This window comes from Sus scrofa, chromosome 14 (genome assembly GCF_054392235.1).
Source record: "Sus scrofa isolate SSC_HxYL_T2T_F1_AM1 chromosome 14, Sscrofa_HxYL_maternal_Yorkshire_Landrace_v2.0, whole genome shotgun sequence".
NCBI classification, from domain to species: domain Eukaryota; kingdom Metazoa; phylum Chordata; class Mammalia; order Artiodactyla; family Suidae; genus Sus; species Sus scrofa.
Window position 1 is genome coordinate 143,368,268 of NC_139396.1, and position 20,598 is coordinate 143,388,865.

At 36.7% G+C, this 20,598-nt stretch overlaps 1 protein-coding gene across 4 annotated transcripts in view; it reads left to right on the top strand.

Annotated features, from left to right (window-relative positions):
- MXI1 (MAX interactor 1, dimerization protein) overlaps positions 1 to 20,598 on the top strand; it is a 78,989-nt gene that overhangs the window by 27,983 nt on the left and 30,408 nt on the right. For 3 of the 4 annotated variants that reach the window (XM_003133181.7, XM_021073198.2, XM_084994272.1), the window contains exon 3: positions 12,139 to 12,168. The exons of the other annotated variant lie outside the window; for it this stretch is intronic. In XM_003133181.7, the coding sequence (XP_003133229.5) occupies positions 12,139 to 12,168 (30 nt within the window). The remainder of the gene's footprint in view (positions 1 to 12,138; positions 12,169 to 20,598) is intronic. 4 annotated transcript variants of the gene reach the window in all.

Consider the following 20,598-nt stretch of genomic DNA (forward strand, 5'->3'; position numbering starts at 1 on the left):
AATTCTGTGAAGTGGAATTGGTTTCTATATTCTTTTTTTTTATTTAATTTTTGTTTTTTTGGGGGGTTTTTTTGTCTTTTTTAGGGCCACACCTGTGGCATATGGATGCTCCCAGGCTAGGAAGCTACAGTTGCTGGCCTACACTATAGCCACAACAGTGCCAGGTCTGAGCGGCGTCTGCAACCTACACCATAGTTAAGGGCAACGCCAGATCCTTAACCCACTGAGCAAGGCCAGGGATTGAACCCTAAACCTCATGGTTCCTAGTCGAATTCATTTCTGTTGCACCACGGCAGGAGCTCCTTCTCTATTCTTTTGATAAAGAATCTGGACTAGCGGGCAAAGTAACTTTTATAGGTACAGCTATGTAAGAGAAATCTGTGGGATTTGTTTCTTTGGGATCAGCAAATAATTCTTAGTAATAATTTACCTAAAAACTAAAACTCAGTGACTGTACCCTGAAATTTATGTGTTTTCGTGTTCTCCTTTTTTTGCTATGCCAAATGCCTGAAAGGTGTGGTCTGTACCTGCTGTTTTAACGTCTTTCTACCAGAACTCTTTTTTCACCCTTTGCAGTTTTCTTCGTTTTTCACTATTGAAACCACTCTCTTAATGTAATTAGTAACCAAATTTGTCGAACTTATATTGTCACATAAAACTGTTGTTATACATGCTTCCGTACCATAGAGAAGTTTATGGAAACTTTATTGGAAAGATAGTATGTATAGTAAAAATAATAAGTCAGTAAGATGTTATAGACAGGGTCCTTTTTATTAAGTCAGATGATGGTACAGAGAGTAAATTACTTAAATTTGTAGAAAAAGAGATTATAATAGGTTATTGTAGAAATGCTATAGATTCGCAATATATACTTTTTCATTGATTAATTTTAACATGCATTCAAAGAGATATAGGGATTCCATAGCTTGGTTTTAGAGTGAAATTCCTTATGTTTTATCTAAGTAATAATTTCTTAAAAGAGAAAATATTTGGTTTAGTAGAAAATTTTGTTATTAATATTGCTGCATTCATTTTAGGAGAAAGTGTTATGGATTTTCCTTTTAGTTTTATGACATTGGATTAAAGGGTTTCCATGTGGTATTTATGTCCTTGTCTTTGTTTATCATGGCAAATATTTTTAATAGTCTTTTGAGAACACTATGTAAACAACATTTGTGGAGGCCATATGATGAGAGCTTTGAAGCTATTTGGAATGGGCATTTTTAAATTATAGAGGAACATAATTTTAGTCTTTAGTCAGTCATATATTTTGGTAAAGCAACAGATTTTCCTTTACTTTTATTTTGATTAATTAGATGAGCAATTTAGGATTTTCTTTGAGGAACTATAAAGAACTTTTTCTTTCATGTAATAAAAGAGACCAGAGGGTAAAATGTGGTGAATTTGCCTTAGTATTAGAAGAAATGTAAATTTTCAGGTTTTTAATTTTGATCACCATGGTCCTGTGTGATAGTATATGTCTTTTGTATGAATAACAGAACAAAAGTGATCCTCAGTCACCACAAAAACCCCCGGATAATATATTGTCATTAATACTTAGTCTGTTAGGATTGGTTTCTATAGTCTTTGTTGGTAACAGTAAATGTATATAAGTTACAATTTAAAATTTAGATTTTTAGGCCTGGCTCTAAAGGTTTGTTGTAGTTAATTTTATCATTTTATTGTGTTACCCAGTCAGTTGTCCTTTGGAAGGCAGATTACATTCCTGGAAAGAGCACTGTAAGTCAAAAAGAAGTATTTGAATATCATTTTTGTATAGAATCATTGTTTATTGAGGGATCATCAAAAGCTCAAAGTCTAATATGTTAATGGAATTTATCAAATACTGTATTTAATCCACACTGTCTAAAAAACAAAATTATTTATTTGTATAAAATGTAAACATTTTTAGATATGTAGAAATTACTTTAAAAGAATTGGGAGTTCCCCTTGTGGCTCAGTGGTCTTAAACACAACCAGTATCCATGAGGATGCGGGTTTGATCCCTGGGCCTGCTCAGTGGGTTAAGGATCCGGTGTTGCCATGAGCTGTGGTGTAGGTTGCAGATAAGGCTGGGATCTGGCGTTTCTGTGGCTGTGGTGTAGGCCTGCAGCTGTGGGTCTGGTTTGACCCCTAGCCGGGAAACTTCATATGCTGTGGATGCAGCCCTGAAAAGACAATCAATCAACCAGTCAATCATCAAACAAAATAAAAGAATGACATGGTGGTTATCTAACATTGTTAAGGGCATAGTGCCATATGTATAGTAGGTATATAGTTGCAATTTTCTTTTTTATTTTTGGCCACCCCATAGCATATGAAGTCGTGGGCCAGGGATCAGATCTGAGCCACTGCAGTTACAGTGCTGGATCCTTTAACCCAGTTTGCTGGGACCTGAGCCCTGGTGCTGCAGAGATGCCACTGATCCTATTGCACCACAGTGGGAACCCCCAGTTTTCTTCTTAATAAGTTCTGGCTTTTTTATTTTTTGCAAAAAATGGAAGATGAAATGTGAGCCACATGAGGGCTTATAGAGCACTTATATTCCCAGTGTAGATATGCAGTAAATACTTACTAAATGGACGAGTGGCCAAATACTGTGAGCACAGTTCTGTAGACCTTAAGGTACTTTTTAATGAAATGTTGGCATAATTTTGAGGAGTCTTTTAGAGAAACTTAGGCTTAATTGATTGCTTTGTATTAAACTGATCTAAAGATGTTTAATATCTTTATTATTGTCGTCAGTTTATTTGTAACAGGTATACTCATTGGAGACAAAGTTGTGTTTTTTTGTTTTTTTTTTTTAGCATTTGAAGTTAAGACCCATATTAGAAATAGTTGAGTAACATGTTTCTTTTATTCTTTTAACAAACATTTAAGTATCAGTAGGAATTTAATATTAATTTTGCTGAGTACCAGTATGTACTTCATACTGTTTGCTATTTTCCCAAATGTGAAAAATAACTTGGACGTTAATGGTAAAAGGTAGCAAGTGGGAGGCACTGTCCTTTAAAACGAAGGCCTTCTATGCTATAGGAGTCCACAGGACGACTTGAACATGCATGCTGTATCAAGTGAAGCAGTCTAGATCATTAGTGGTTTGTCTTTTTATTTATTTATTTGCCACACTGGCGGCATGTAGAAGTTCCTGGGACAGGGATTGAATCTGAGCTGCAGCTGCGACCTATGCCACAGCTGCAGCAATGCTGGATCCTTAACCCACTGTGTTAAGCTGGGGACAACCTGCACATCTGCAGCAGATCCTTAACCCACTGCATCACAGCAGGAACTCCTGGTTTGTCTTTTTAGATGTCCTGTTTTAACTTGAAAATATGCTCAAGAGCAGTAATTTTAGAAGTTCCTGTTGTGTCTCAGTGGAAATGAACCCGACTAGTATCCATGAGAATCCAGGTTCGATCCCTGACCTTGCTCAGTGAGTTAAAGGATCTGGTGTGGCCCCAAGCTGTGGTGTAGGTCAGATGTGGCTTGGATCTAGTATAGCTATGGCTGGCAGCTGCAGATCTGATTTGACCCGTAGCCTGGGAACTTCCATATGCCACACCTGCGGCCCTAAAAAGACCAAAAAAAAAGATTAAAATTATGTACTTTCTAGTAATTCACTCCTTCCTTTCTCCCTCCCTCCCTTCCTTTTTACTTTTTATGGCCAGCCTTACCTGTGGCATACAGAAGGTCCCAGGCTAGGGATCAAATTGGAGCTGCACCTGCAGTCTGTGCCACAGCCACAGTGACACCAGATCCAAACCTCATCTTTGACATGTGCTGCAGCTCGTGGCAATGCTGGGTCCTTAACCACTAAGTGAAGCCAGGAAATGAACCCTGGCTCACAGGGACAAGGTTAGGTCCTTAATCCATTGAGTGACAACAGGAACTCCACTTTCTAGTAATTTCTATTATTCTAGAATAAGGAATTGGTATTTTATTCACTTTCCTGGGTCCTTTGTAGTAGATTAGATTATTGCTTCAATTTCAGGATGAGGTTTATTTTGTGAGTTTAAGGAAAACAATTATCTGCTATAGTCTTTGGAGGGCTATTTATATGCAGGAGCATCCCCTGTGTAGCATGTGAGGGCTTATTACTCTTTTTTTTTTTTTTTTTTTTTTTTGGCATGAGGACTGCTGTTGATTTGAATGCTTGCTGTCTCTTTCCTCAGTGTGTGCAGGCCATTATCCTCTTGATAGGGGGTTAGAATGAGATTTATAACCCACCATAGAACTTTTCAACCCAAGCTCTATTGACATTTTGGGCCAGATAATTCTGTTTTGAGCATCATGGAATATTTAGCAGCATCCCTGACCTCTCCTCACAAAACGCCAGTAGTATCTCCATAGGGTGACAACCAAAAGTGCCTCCAGACATTGCCATATCTTCTGGTGGACCAAATAGACTGCAGTTGAGAACCATTGCACCATTGCTCGCCTCCTTTTCATTTAGTTTGCTTCTTTTTCTACTTCTGAAGGTGGAAGGCATTGATTTTGGACTCTATACCCACCCCAACACAAAAGGGTTTAAAACCGTAAACATTTTTCTCTAAGCACTGCTTTAGCTGCATCCCACAAATTTTGAAATATCGTATTTCTTTGTCATCCAGCTAAAGAGAACTATTTTCTTTGAGATTTATTCTTCAACCTATGACTTCTTATTTCCTTCCTCTTTTTTTTGGACTTAATTTCCTTTCTCTTTGTAGCTTCTTTAGGTGAGAATTAGAGCATTGATTTCTGAACCTTTTTTTTCTAGTAGAAGAATTTAAGTCTAAAAATTTCTAAGAACCACTTTAGATACATCCATCCATGATATGTTGTGTTTCCATTATCATTCATTTCAGAATATTTCCTAATTTCTCAGTGATGTTCTTAGATTTGTGGTTTGTTTTCCAAATATTGCTCTTTTCCTAGTTATCCTATTATTGATTTCTAATTCAATTTCATTGGGCTTAGAGAACCTACTCTGTATGATCTTAGTACTTACAAATCCTTTATTGAAAATTATGCTTTACAAAGTACATAACTTTAGGGATGTTTATATAGTTTATCAAAAGATTTATCAGAGACTTAGAGTGTTTGCTATATTTGAAATAAGAATTGATTTTTTAAAACCGAATTCATGTGTAATTTTTTCACTTTTTCCTGTTGTTGTTTTTTTTAATTTTTTTTTTTTTTTTTTAGGGCTGCACCCTTGGTGTATGGAGGTTCCCATATAGAGGTCAAATTGGAGCAGCTGCTGGCCTACCCCACAGCCTTAGCAATGCCTGATCTGAGCTGCATCTACAACCTACACTGCAGCTCACAGCAATGCCAGATCCTTAACCCACTGAGCAAGGCCAGGGGTTGAACCTGTGTCCTCACAGATACTAGTCAGGTTTGTTACTGCTGATTCATGATGGGAACTGCCATTTTTTCCTGTTTATTGAAAATATACATGCAGAAAAGTATATAAATTCTGAGTGTACAGCTCAATTAATTTTCACAAAGGTGAATAAATAAAATATTACAGACATGCTGTCACCCTGTCTGAGGTAACCATCAATCTTCTTTTGATACCATTAGTTTTGCTACTTTTTTTTTTTGCTTTTTAGGGCTGTACCTGCGGCATATGGAGGTTCCCAGGATTGGGGTCGAATCAGAGCTACAGCTGCTGGCCTAAGCCACAGACACAGCAACGTAGGATCCCAGCTGTGTCTGTGACCTATACCACAGCACATGGCAACACCGGATCCTTAACCCACTGATCGAGGCCAGGGATCAAACCTGCAACCTCATGGTTCCCAGTCAGATTCGTTTCCACTGCGCCATGATGGGAGCTCCAGTTTTGCTACTTTGTAACTTTGAATGGAGTTATGCAGTATGTGTCTTCCTTTTTTTCATTCAGCACTATTTTGAAATTAGGAAGATTCATCCATATTATTGCATTGTAGTTGTTCATTCTCTGTGCTCTATAGTATTACATTATATGAATGTTCCACAGTTTATTCATTCATTCTACTGTTGATGGACATTTGAGTTATTTCCAGTTTTTAGCTAGTATGAAAGGAATGAATATTCTGTGTCCTTTGATAAACATATATATGTATATTAGTTTGGTGTGTACTTATGAATGGAAATACTTAGTCATAAGGTATGCGTATATTTGGCTTTGATATGTAAGTTTTCAGAGAAAACTTTTGATTGTAGTTATTGTTATGCATCCTTTTTAGATACTTGCTTTTTTTGTGGTCTTAGTTATTGTGGTGCTGTTTTTGTCATTGTTATGGAAGAAGCAGTTCATTTCTTATGAGGCATTTGTCCAAAAGCCTGTAGTATTGAAGTTTTACTATCTTTGATGCTTTTTTTTTTTTTTTTTTGTCTTTTCTAGGGCTGCACCTGTGGCATATGGAGATTACCAGGCTAGGGGTCTCTGAGCCGTGTCTGCAACCTACACCACAGTTCATGGCAACACCGGATCCTTAACCTGCTGAGCGAGGCCAGGGATCGAACCCGCAACCTGATGGTTCCTAGTCGGGTTTGTTAACCACTGAGCCATGACAGGAACTCCTCTTTGATGCTTTTTTAAAATATATACTTTTGATAGAAACAAATGTACAGAATTTCCTCTTGGAAAGAATTACTTTAAAGAATGAGCATGATTTTCTTCTATTACAGTGTTCTTCAAACTTTATTGACCACTTTATTATATACCACTAGCAGCAAAAATTCTATATCTCTGATATATTTGTATACATTTATAATTGTGTTCATATAGCACTATACTAATATTTTATAAATATAGAATAAAGTTTAAGAAGAATAATAAGCATAAATAGAAGTTTTACAATTCTGCTAATTCTTTTTCAACTGCTTTTAGGTGTATACTTCAGAGATCCCTGCTCTAATATAACTGAAGTATATAAGCTTTAGGATACAGTTAGAAAATATTCATTTAGGTTCACTGAACGTGCTCTTTTCATTGTGTAGAGTTCAACATCCATTAGGCACTTTAGTATTAGAAAGTAAGTGAAAGGAAAATGTTAACAAATTAGAGGTTGGTTCATTAATTCAACAAAGATAGAGGTCTTTTCTTTTGTTGGAAGAGAATATTAATTCTGGCTATGGGGGCTTTTATTTTCCTTCTATGGTAGCACAACTCTTGGGCCCAAACAGTACCATTTTGTGCAGTTTCAGTTCTATGCTTCATTTCATTGACTGCTCCCAAACTGCACCTTAAAGAATTAAAAGTTTATATATTAGAGCAGTGTTGCAGTCAATGAAAACTCACAGATCTCGTTGAGATAATGACTCCCATTCAAATAGGAAATGTATTAGCATGTCTCTTAAAGGGATGTTACTTGTGAAAAAGATTACCTGTGATTTGATAAAATGATAGAAATGCCTTTATCTCTGTCCTAGAAGTTGTTAGGCATTCAGAGTAAGGGTGTCTGAAAGGAAATCAGTTCATTAGTGTTTGCTCCCAGTGGTGCATTTTTGTTTGGAGAAGATAAGTGTGCTAACCAGATGGATTATTCAGAACATATAGGGAATTTATTGTAATGAAATACTTCAATGGCATGTTATTAGAAGAGCTTGGTTGGATACAGGCTCAGAGAAGCAAAGAGGTTGTTTCTTTTTATTTATTTATTTATTTTGCTTTTTAGGGCCACACATGTGACTTATGAAAGTTCCCAGGCTAGGAGTTGAATCAGAGCTACACCTGCCAACCTACACCTCAGCCACAGCAACATAGGGATCCTAGCTGCGTATGTGACCTACACCACAGCTCAAAGCAGCACCGGACCCTTAATCCACTGAGTGAGGCTAGGGGTCGAACCCTGTCCTCTTAGATACTAGTTGGGTTTGTTACCACTGAGCCACGACGGTAACTCCCAAAGAGGTTGTTTCTGAATGTGCTAGGATGTGATGTATTCAATTATTATGTTCATTAGCACTCTCTGGGTTGTTTTCTCCATGTACATATAGGTAAGCATCATTCTCTCTGTCATAACTTAAATCTTATAGTGTCCTCTCAGCTGACTAAATGACCAAAACACCTGTCTTTTTCTCAGTTTCTTTTTAATCATTATGGTTGGTTGGTTATTCGTAGGCTAACTCCAAGTGTTACTGAGAACCCTCTCAGTTTGGTGCCCCATGTAATACATGTAACATTGTTTCGGGTAGGATATTTTCAGTCTTGTTAAAAATAATAAGACTGTTTGCAGTGGCTAACATTTACTGAATACTTACCGTTTGCTAATGCCCTTACTTTGTTCTCTAATTCTTACAGTAACCCCACCAAGGCATGTGATATTCCAATTTTACAAATGAGGAAACTGTTCATTAGAAAAGTTAAATAATTTATCCAAAATTACACAGCTAATGTGAGTGATAGAGCTAATATTTAAACTCAGGATTTTTTTTTTTTTTTTTTTTTTTGCATTGTTGGTCTGTGCTTTTGCTTTGGACTTTACAGCTCTGCTTGTTTGTTTATGCTGTATCCTTTCCACTTGGAATGCCCTCTCCCAACTAGATCTAGTCTCTAGTAGTGGCAAAGACATCATGTAAGCCCCAGACCAAAAGCCTCCTTTTCTAAAACCCCATTTTCTGATAGCCGCATTTGTAAGTAAACTCTACCTCCTTTAAATTCCTACAGCACTTTGTACCTTTCTTCATATATTAATTTGCCTTGAGTTACAATTATTCCTATATATGTCTTTTTTTTTTTTTTTTTGGTCTTTTTAGGACTGTACCCACGGCATATGGAGGTTCCCAGGCTCAGGGTTGAATTGGAGATGTAGCTGCTGGCCTACGCCACAGCCACGGCAACATGAGATCCGAGCCACATCTGTGACCTACACCACAGCTCATGGCAATGCCGGATCCTTAACCCACATGGATTCTAAGCCAGATTTGTTTATGCTGTGCCACAGTGGGAACTCCCAATTCATATATATGTCTTAATCTACCACTAGAGACTGCTTTGATTCCTTGCCATCTAAGACAGTTTTGAGTACTATAGATACTCAATATTTGTTGACTTGATATTGGAGGCAAAAAGATCATCAAAATAAGAGTAAACACTACTGATGCATTTTTGTGTTTTTTTTTTTAAACTGAAGAACATGTCAGTATGATGAAGATTAGTTCATGTCTGATCAGTTTTGCTTCTTGGTATTTGGAAATCTTGTTAAATATTACTAGTAGTATATATAACTAGATAGGGCATGCATTTTCAGTTTTTTGTGAAAAAGTTCATATTCTTAGCTATCATTTTCTATTTTTTTAGAAAGAAGATAAATAATAAAAATCTGAGAGAGGTGGGAAGAACCTGCTGTTTTAATTTTGTTCACAGCAGTGGTTCAGATTATGTTCTTTTGGTGCTAGCTTTGATAATAGCCTCAATATAATATGGAATTCAACAATTCGTTATTTTTGGATGTATATCTTTTACATTTAGTGCCAGATGTAGGATGCCAGACTGTTTTGAGTAGGTATATGGTAAATAGTCTACTTCTCTTTAAACAGATTATTTCCATTTATTACTTCAGTATTTCATTATTTTGTTTTACTTATTCTGAATTTTCTTTTAAGATAAAGACAATTAGGAGTTCCTGTCATGGTGCAGCGGAAATGAATCCGACTAGCAACCATGAGGTTGCAGGTTTGATCCCTGGCCTTGCTCAGTGGGTTGAGGATCCAGCGTTGCTGTGAGCTGTGGTGTAGGTCACAGACGTGGCTCGGATCTGGCATTGCTGTGGCTCTGGCATAGGCCGCCAGCTATAACTCGGGTTAGACCCCTAGCCTGGGAACCTCCATATGTTGTGGGTGTGGCCCTTAAAAAAAAAAAAAAGACAAGAAGACAAAGATAAAGACAATTAAATGAAAACTTACTAAGAGTTTGTGGGAAATTTTATTATTGATTACCCATTCAAATTTTGAACATTAGTTTTTGCTTTAAATTTCTTTAAAACATACCTTTTCATCTTCTAAATTACTGATTTATTTTGACATTTCATTCAAACAAAAAAGAACTTCAACTTTTTAATAAATACTTATGAGGTGAAATTTATTTATTGAGTTTTGAACTCTCTGTTAGACTAGAAGTTTTATAGTTTTTTTAATTTATTTTTTTATGGCTGCACCTGCAGTATATGGAAGTTCTGGGGCTAGGGGTTAAATCAGAGCTTCAGCTGCAGGCCTATGCCACAGCCATGGCAACACTGGATCTGAGCTGCATCTGCAACATACGCTGCAGCTTGTGGCAAGGCTGGATGTTTAACCCACTGAGCGAGACCAAGGATCAAACCCTCATCCTAATGGATGGTAGGTCAGGTTCTTAATCCGCTGAGCCACAGGAACTCCACTTATAGTTTCTTCCATCTGAGTCATGCATATCTTTGCCATTAATTTGACTGAACTTTTGAAGCATCCCAAGATTTTTTTTTAAAACCTCCTTTGAGAGAGATGTTTTCTTATTAGGATAATCTCTTAAAAGTGAACATCAGTCTTTTTCATCCCATCACTTGTGAAACTGCTAGGAATGCAAAAGGTAGACAATGGAGAGTAACTCGAGGAAATCTTTTGGTCTTGAAGTAAGTGGGTAAACTTTCCACAGATTCTAATCTGTAAAATTTCCACAGATTCTAAATATTCTTTTTGTTAAAGTTTAGAAATTTGATTATTAAATGTCCATTGGAATAATAAATCAGATTAATTAGTAATCTAATATTCTGAAGGCATTTGATATTAACCAGAATATATTAAATGATTAAAGCTCTAGTTCTAATGATAGGAATTTAAAATTTCCTTGTAAAATTCCATTATTTTTAATGCTAAATAAGTGTAAAAATAATACATTTATTCAAGAGAACTTAGTATAACATAATTCTAATAGTAGTTAACTTTAGAGTTTTGTTATATTTTGCTGTTCAATGTAAACTTGTTTATTCCTCATAAGGATGATACGAGGCAAATACTGTTGTTTTTCATCTTTCATAGATGAGGAAACAGACCACAGAGAAATGAAGGGACTTTTAAAAGGCCATACAACATTTGAACTCAGGCAGTCTGGTCTTAGAGTCTGTGCCCTTAACCTCTCTTCAGTATTACTTGTCACCAAGTGGGCTTTGGGAGTTCCTGCTATGGCTCAGTGGGTCAAGAATCTGGCTACAGCAGCTCTGGTTGCTGCAGATGCTCGGGTTCAATCCCTGACCCTGGAACTTCCTATATGCTGTGGGTGTGGCCATAAAAAAAAAGATCTTGGGGTTTGGAGTAAGAAAGACCTGGGCTTAAATCATGGCTCAACTTATATTCTTAGAACAAGCGCATGCATCTTGATCTTTTTGAGCCTCAGTATTCTTGTTTATAAAACAAGGGTTATTTAGGGGTTAAAATGAGATGATGTATATTAACTGTTTAGCAGACTCTTGGCTTGTTTAGTAGATGGTAAGTATTATAGCAAATACTGATCAGCAAAATAAAAAAAAGTCACATGAAGAAAATAACTGTTGTTAGTATTTTGAGGTGTATTCTCTCAGTCTTTTAAAAATGTGTTTTTTATTTTATTAATATATCTTCTATTCATGTCATTTTTTTTTCCTTGTATAGCTTTTTTGGTTAATGTTTCACATACAAGGCAAGAAGACCTGACTTTGTCTGTATCACTTAGCAATAAGGCAAGCCTGTTTCAGATTCTGTGCTGGCCAAAACTTTTTATCTCCTTATGTTTAGGAGTGGGTAAGTGGAGATGAAAGGAGACACAGAAGTACATACACTTTTTTTTTCTTTTTAAACCAAAAATAGTATTATGTTTGAATTAAAATTTCTGGCATAATGTCTACAAATTAGTAAAATGTAGGACACTAGAAAGAAGTAGGTAAGAGAACATGCACTAGTATTGATTTTATTAAAAATAACAAGGACATGCCAATTTAAAAATATTTAGAGTTAATGAAAACACTGTATCTGAATGAACAGTCTTAATAAATGTATAGACTATTTCCTCTTGATTATAGAAGTCTGACCATATTGTATTGTTAAATAAACTCACTGGGTGTGATATAGCAGTACCTACACTAATCATCCTTTCCATAGCCTTAACAGCAAAACATGGCTAATGCTCTTTTTTTTCCCCCCTCTCCCCCCCTTGTTTAGGTCTACACACAATGAGCTGGAAAAGAATCGGTGAGTCAGTGATGAGGTGCAGCTTTTATATATGTTAAAAAGTAAACTCAACATTTGACTTATGAAAATAATACTGTAGTGCATATGTAGTTATAACTTTATTTTTTATGTATCATGATCCTGATATATGTATATTCTCTCCAAAAATTAGTAAGCTTACCCTATCTAAGCTGGAAGACATAAGTACATTTTAAGTTCATTTGAATTTTGAGTTTATGTTAAGCCTTCTTTATTTCTGTCTCTGAAAACAGGTTAATTGATAGACTCATGGTTTAAATCCTTGCTAAAGGATTAGGTTTCTGTAGTGTAGCTAATAACTATTATGATAAAATTGTTAAGACATTGAATTTCTCTTCCTTTGCACTTTGTTCATTCATTCATTCACTTATTCATGCATCCAACAGATCTTTATTTAGCACTATCTATACGTCAGTGCCAGGCAGGCATAAAGCTTTACATAGGAACTACAAGAGTATGTAAGGTAGTTTCTGACCTTAAGGAATTTATAGCTTCCTAAGGGAGACAGACAAATAACTAAAATACTGTACAGTGTGGTAAACATGGTGATGGAGAAGCATAGGGTGCCAAAAGATCATTTTGGAAGGTCCCCTGATTCTCTCTTGAGGAAGTCCTGGAAGGCTTTCCAGAGGATAGTGAACACTGTTTATTGAGGCAACTGTAAGAGGTTCAATATGAATATAAAAGATTGTAGCATAAGGCAAGTCAGAGCAGCTGTTGACAGTTTTGCTGAAGAGTTTGGACTTTTTCTGAAAGCAGTTAAAGAGCAGTTGGATGACTTTAAGGTGGCTTCTCATATGATCAGATTTGTGTTTTGGAAAGATCACATTGGCTATAGTGTGAAAAACTATAGGGATCTCAGGGACAGGAATACTCTTTTGGAGGTCATTGGAAGCCTCCAAGGTGGTAGTCATTGGAGATAGAAGTAGGCAAAAATAAAGAAATGGTATGGAATAGAATCAGTAGAAACTGATGATTAGTTGGCTCTGGAAGGTGTTAAATTTTGGATGGTATTAGAATTTACCAAGAAAAGGAATACAGGAAAAAGACCAGTTTGGGAGAGAAGATGAAATGAATAAAATACTCTCTTCTTGATGCAGAGGTTAAATGAAGCAACACATTTGAATTGTTTACATCAGCCATTTAAAAAAAATCATGTAAGTTTCAGGTGTACAGCGCTGTAATTCAACAGCTCTATACACTGTAAAGTGATCAACATACCGTTAACCTCCTTTATCCATTTCACCCTGGCCCACAAAATCCTTTCTCTCTGGTAATCACTAATCTGTTCTCTGTATCTGTAAGTTTGTTTTTTGTCTGTTTTATTTTTTAGATTCCACATATGGTAAAATCATTTGTATTTGTCTTTCTCTGTCTGGCCTACTTCACTTAGCATAAGGTCCATTTATGTTGTCACAGATGGCAGAATTTCATTCATTTTTTATGGCTGAATAGTATTCCATTACACGCACATACCCCCTCCACATTGTCTAGTCATCTGCTGATGGACACTTAGGTTATTTCCATATCTTTGCTACTGTAGATACAACAACATAGGGGTGCATATGTCTTTTCAAATCAGTGTTTTTGTGTTCTTTGGATAAATACCTAGAAGTAGAATAGCTGGATGCTATTTTTGACAAGTTTGCCCTTTTTTATTTTATTTTATTTTATTTTTTTGTCTTTTGTCTTTTTTTAGGGCCACATCAAGCCATGTCCTGCTCTTTTTTAAATAGAAGGGATCTTACAGATTGACTAACCTGCTTCATTGCAGATGAATTTAAATGTCAAATCCTCTTGAACAGGCTTAGTTAGGATTGTCCTCCAGACTGACTTAGTGGCTTTTATCACTCTATTTGCACAATGTTCTGTTCATATCTCCTATTGTAAGACTTAGTTAGTATTATAATTATCTGTTTATATGTCTTTTCCTACTGAATCATTATGACCACCCCAAAGGTAGGGATTCTGTTTTGTTCATCTTTGTATCCTTGGTGTCTAACATTTGATGCATAGTAGATGATAACTTTAATATTAAATTAAGGATAAAACTGGACAAAGTTTGGTGGTCTAGTCAAAGACATTTTTCTAGATTGAAGCAAAGCAGTTTGGCAGAAAATGCTTTTCTTTAAAGACCCTCTTTCAGCCTTATATTTCTAGTATATTAAAGGAAATATCTGGCTAGTTTAATATTGTAAAAAGTCCAAGAAATGACAGCTTCAAAGATTCTAGAAATAAAACCTTATATTGACCTTTAGATCACAAAGTATATTTGGGGGCATGTTTTTAAATTCTGATAAACATGTGGGATGGTGGGGGCGGTGGTTTGTCTTTTTTAGGGCTGCGCCTGCAGCATATGGAGGTTCCCAGGCTAGGGCTTTAACTGGAGCTGTAGCCACTGGCCTGTGCCACAGCCACAGCAACAAAAGATCCTAGCCGCATCTGCAACCTACACCACAGCTCATGGCAACGCCAGATCCTTAACCCCTGAGCGAGGCCAGGGATCATTGAACCTGCGTCCTCATAGATACTAGTTGGGTTCGTTAACCGCTGAGCCATGAGGGACACTCCACATGTGGTTTTTATAATTATTTCACCTACCTGAATGTGGTCCTTGGGAGACCTTCCTTGGAAATCTGGCAAAAACCTTTGTTTAATACTAGAGTAGAGACTTGAGTAAACTATTTGGAATGGAGCTTTTTAAATCTTTGAGTAAACTTTGTTTAATGCAGTCTGCACAGTAATTCTGACTTACCGATAACCTTATCACCCATAGTATTACTTTGATATGCCCTCTAAGTTGTTTAACACTAGTTTGTGAGGCTGGTGTCAACATGTGTGGCTTTTGTTGCCTGGACTGTACATGATCTTCAGTGAATGCTTTTTGTTCCCATTTTATTTACTTAGGTCTAAGACTTTCTGGCTGATTTCCTGTTCTACCTCTCTTAAAGCATGGTTCACTCATCCTCTTCTGTCCTCTTCTGATAGTCCTAGATGTTGTTATTTCTCAAATTATGTCTTTTCCTCCCTCCCTTCTTCCCTCCTGTTCTTTCTCCCTCTTTTCCTCCCTTCCTTCAGGTTTAATTGAAAGGTAATACAGAATTAACTTTCCAAAGATGTATTTGTTTTTAAAAGGCGTTTTCTCAATACAAGTAAATAATATAAATAATACTATAAATATTATACATATAAATAAAATAATAAATGTACATTATAAATAAATCTCTAATTTAGTGGAATGTGTCAAAAGATGAGTGTTAAAGGAAGAACCCAATTTAATTATCTGTACTCCACTTCTGAAAAGTTATTGGCTTGCAATCTAACAAAAACCAAAAATATTGATAACACAGGATGATTTAAAGGGTAGGGAGGTGTTTTAGCCAAATAGCAAGAAAGCAAAACAGGAACATTTAAAAAATTTGAGCCTATATTGTTATTACACTTTTTAAAGCCCCCGACCAGTTCTATTTAATGAACCTTTTTTCCAAGGCACCGTTTTTATTTGACATGTTAAAAAAAAAGCTGACCTAGATTTGGCATCCTTTAAAATAAATAGAATTTTGGCTTTCCCTTTCATTTGCTTTTGATTTGAACTAATATGAGGAGAATAATTCACTGTCAAAGGGTGATTTGATTTTGTTTTCACTCTGAAAAGATATTCCTGAAGCAATTCATATTTTTGAAATTTTGCCACTCTACATATAATATATTCATGTCAAAAGTTTTTTTTTTTTTAGTTTAGTTCTAAAATCTTGCATATAAAACTACTCTGAGTTAATGTTTTTTACTAGAGCAATGCATTGAGAATTAGAGTAGATGATTTAAAATTGTTAGTGGATGACAGAGTAATTCCAGATGGCTATCTTTAACAAAGCCCTAAGATTGTTGAAGCCTGGGTCTGGCCTTGAGGACACAAAAGCCAGGAAATGTTGAGGTTCATACTGCCAGATTTCAGAGGACCTGGTGAGCCCAGAATAGTTTTCTCTGGCCCAAAATTACCCCAAGGTGCCTACAGCCCACTACAGAACTTTAGGTAGTTTCAGACCTGATAAAAAAAATTCAGATTCTTTCTTGGCTAGGTCCTGGGATCTTATTTCTGCCCTGATGGTTACACTGAGCCTAGTCTAGATGGTACAGAGCACTTGTTACTTGTATACCTACCCTGTCGCCCTAGACCTACAACAGGTCATAACAGGCTCAGGAAGTAGAAGTAAAGAGAAGTAGAATACCTTTAGATATTCTGCATTCCTCAGGGACCTATGTGAGTCATCTCATGGTGAAATTAATTTTATCTTTGAGTCTTTAAGATTTGAGAGTTAAGTATTTACATTGTCCCATTGGACACTTTTTAAAGCCCCCACCCAGTTGTATTTAACGAACCCTAACCCTAACCCTATAAGTTAGGTCCTTTGCCAGAGAAGAAACCATTCAGTACAGATTTTAGATCACTTCACTGCATTTTCATTTTCTTAATTCAAATTACTAAAGATGTTTTCTAGATTCTATACCTTTAACAGGATTTTAATGGCTAAGAACCTTAGTGCTGACAGTGGGAGAGGCCATTCAACCTTAATAGCTGTTATTCCATTGAAACAAAAGGCTTACTCTTATCCAAACTTTGTCAAAACTAGAAGGACCAAATGAGGACACTGGACTTATAATGCCTTCCTAGATGGAACAGAAGTACCTGAGTTTGTGATAAAAGAAAAGTGTGCCCAGTGAATGATTAATAGGTGTTCTCCATATAGAGACAACTCATGCTTCTCAAGGAAGGACAGACATGATCATTTATGGAGTACTTACTGCATTCCTTACTATGCAGGACTATCATTATGTTTTTTTAAGTGTAGGTGATTTACAGAATTGTGCCATTTTCTGATGTACAGCAAAGTTGACCCAGTCATATATACATGTATATATATATACACATTCCTTTTCCTATGTTATCTTCTATCATAGTCTATCCCGGGAGACTGGATATAGTTCCCTGCGCTCTACAGTAGGACCTTACTGTCTATCCATGCTAAATGTAATAGTTTGCATCGACTAACCCCAAACTCCCAGTCCATCCCACTCCCTCCTCCTATCCCTTGGCAACCACAAGTGCAAGATCATTATTTAATCCTGTAAGGTAGGAAGGCAAAGAGTATAGGTCACAGTATTGTTGGAAACTACCATTTTGACCATCATAACTACAATTTGAAACAAGATGATGGGAACACAAAACAGTCCTACTCATGATCCTATCTGATCTTAGATTTAATGTCAGTCTTTCTCTTCAGTCATGTTTAATAAATACTGTGTTTGGTATTGTGGTAGATAAAGTGAAGTATAAGATACTGACCCTATCCTGTCCTTAAGGTTAAGACCATTGTAGTTTGGTGGTTACAAGTTTCTTCTTTGAATACCAGTTAGGTTACCAATGAGTCTAGAAAGATGAATTTCAAGTATTTTTCAAACTGAAAGTTGAAATCCATTAGTAGTCTATACAACCATTTTAGTGAGTCTTTTGGAAAAGAAATAGAATAGAGAAGAAAATACCAAAGTTCATTGCTTGAAACAAAGTTAAATGTAAAATTGTGAATTTTGTGTGTACCAGTTCATGATGTAAAATACTGTGGTCCAAGTCTAAAAACTACTGCCTGGATGGTCAAGGAGAATGTATGCTGAGCCTTGAAGAAGAGAGACTTCAAATCTAAGGAAAGGGGTCAGTATAAGTAGAGACATGAAAGCAGGAAGCTGGCATCATAAGGTCTGTCCAGGAAAGAGTGAGTAGAGCGTAGAGAGCAGAATAGAGCCTGTCAAATTAGTATTGGGACATGAGGCCAGAAAGGTAGTTTGAAATTGAATGTCAAGGACTTTGGATTTTATTTTGTTGGTAGTAGTGAGTTTTTGAGGCTTTTGAGCAAAGTGTGTGTGTGTGTGTGCGTGCGCGCGCGCGCGCGCGCGCACACACACACACACACACACACACTCTAGCTGTGGAAACAGGGAGACAAGTTTGTATATTTTTGACCTAGCCCAGGTAGGGCTGAAAAATAGGAGAATCACCATTTAGTTGATGGAACTGGGAACAGTGAAGGAGAAAGAGGACTAAGAAGCACTGCAAAGGAAGAATATTATTTTCTGCTAACTGCTACTACCCAGGCTAGGGGTCGAATTAGAGCTGCAGCTGCTAGCCTGTGCCACAGCCACAGCAGTGTAGGATCCAAGCCGAATCTATGACCTATACCACAGCTCACAGCAATGCCAGATCCTTAACCCACTGAGCGAGGCCAGGGATTGAACCTGCAACCTCATGGTTCCTAGTTGGATTCTGCTGTGACACAGCAAGAACTCCCGGCAGGGACTTTGTTTTATTTACCCTTAGCACATAGTAGTCATTCAGTAGATGATCGCTGAAAAAATGGTTGTATATGCTATTGAGCATATCTGTAATGAACAATATGTTATTTATTGAATTAGAATGACAAGTGAAAAATGACAAATACACAAAATACTCTTGAAGACTCCACAGATATATTACTATAATAAAACAATTTCATAGGGGGTAAATGGAAAACTTAATGAATTCTTAAAATGTAATAAACTACATGAAAAAACTTGATAACTGAGAATATACTGAAGGGTTTTTACCATGTGGGACTTTATCCTGCTCATAAGAAGAAAATCAATAACTTTTTTTTGAGAGGCTAATTGATTTCAGTTCATTAAAATATTACTTAGTACACTAAGACAAAGACAGGTAGTGTTGTAAAGGGGAACAGTTTGCCTGATGGAGTTCATGATCAGCTTGTGAGGGCTTCACTCTTTTTTTGTTCCATGAGTTGAAAGTGGTTAAGCATTTTTTTGAGGTAAAGATTTGGAGACTAGGATATCATAAATATTTCAGCTTTTTTTATGTTAGAATTTTTGATGTATTAGTTATGTTCTTCTCAGTGGTTTGGACATGATAATGTGCTTCAAAAGACACCATCAAGAATACAGGGTATTTTTTAGACTATATACATATCCCCATTTGACAGGGACATCTTGACAGAGTGATTGTTTTGGTCTACTTTATCTTAAAACAATACATAAGAGTGAATCTTTGTGACCATGGATTGGGCAGTTGTTTCTTCGTACATCACCCGACTATTTAGGATTCCTTTGCAGGAGGAGCATATCTTAATGGGTTTTAGCTTTGTATTTTGGGTGCTTCAATGACATGTTTAAAAAGAACATACATTTTTATGTACAGTGTACACATTCTAGAAAAAAAATATACATTCGTTTTGTTAGGAAAAAACAAATTCCAAGATTGGTTTGGAAAAACTTTCATTAAAACTCTTACCTCAACTGAAGTACCAAAAGGGTATCTACTTGCATTAAAAACGAGTTATAGGAGTTCCCGTTGTGGTTAACGAACCCGACTAGGAACCATGAGGTTGTGGGTTCGATCCCTGGCCTTGCTCAGTGGGTTGAGGATCTAGTGTTGCTGTGAGCTGTGGTGTAGGTTGAAGATGCAGCTGGGATCCAGCATTGCTGTGGCTGTGGTGCAGGCCTGCAGCAATAGCGCTGATTTGACCCCTAGCCTGGGAACGTCCATCTGCTGCGGGTAAGGCCCTATTAAAACAAAAACAAAAAACAAGTTATAGAGTTAGGGAAACTAAACCTTTATTGTAAGTTTGAAATATATAACTGTAGCTGGATCAAAAGTCTGCAGTTTAGGATTGGATCCAATAATTCTGAAAAGTTTAGCTGAAGTTTTTCTTAGCCTTGGTTTATTACTGAGATATAAATTTCATTATAAAGATACCTTATAGTAACTTCCTTAGCCTGATAAAGGGCATTTATGAAAAACCCACAGCTAACATTGCACTGAACAGTGAAAGACTAAATTCTTTTCCCTCAGATCAGGAATAACACAAGTATGTCTGGTCTCATGGCTTCTACTCAACATTGTATTGAAGGTTTTAGCCAAGACATTTAGGCAAGAGAAAGAAATTAAAGGCATTCAGATTGGGAAGGAAAAGGTAAAACTCTATCTATTTGTAGATATCATAGTCTTATGTATAGAAATCCTAAGGAATACACACAAAAAAGTAGAGCTCATAAACAAATTTAGCAAAGCTGCAGGTTCAGGTTTGACACACAAAAATCAGTTGTGTTTTATAGATCAGCAGTGAACAATCTGAAAATGAATTTAAGAAAACAATTCTGGGAGGTCCCATTGTGGTGAATCCGACTAGGAGCCATGAGGTGCAGCTTCGATCCTGGGCCTCGATCAGTGAGTGGGTCAAGGATCTGGCGTTGCTGTGGTGTATGTAGGTGCAGCTCAGATCCTACATTGCTATGGCTGTGGCATAGGCCGGCGGCTGCAGCTCTGATTAGACCCCTAGCCTGGGAACCTCCATATGCCGCGGGTGCGAC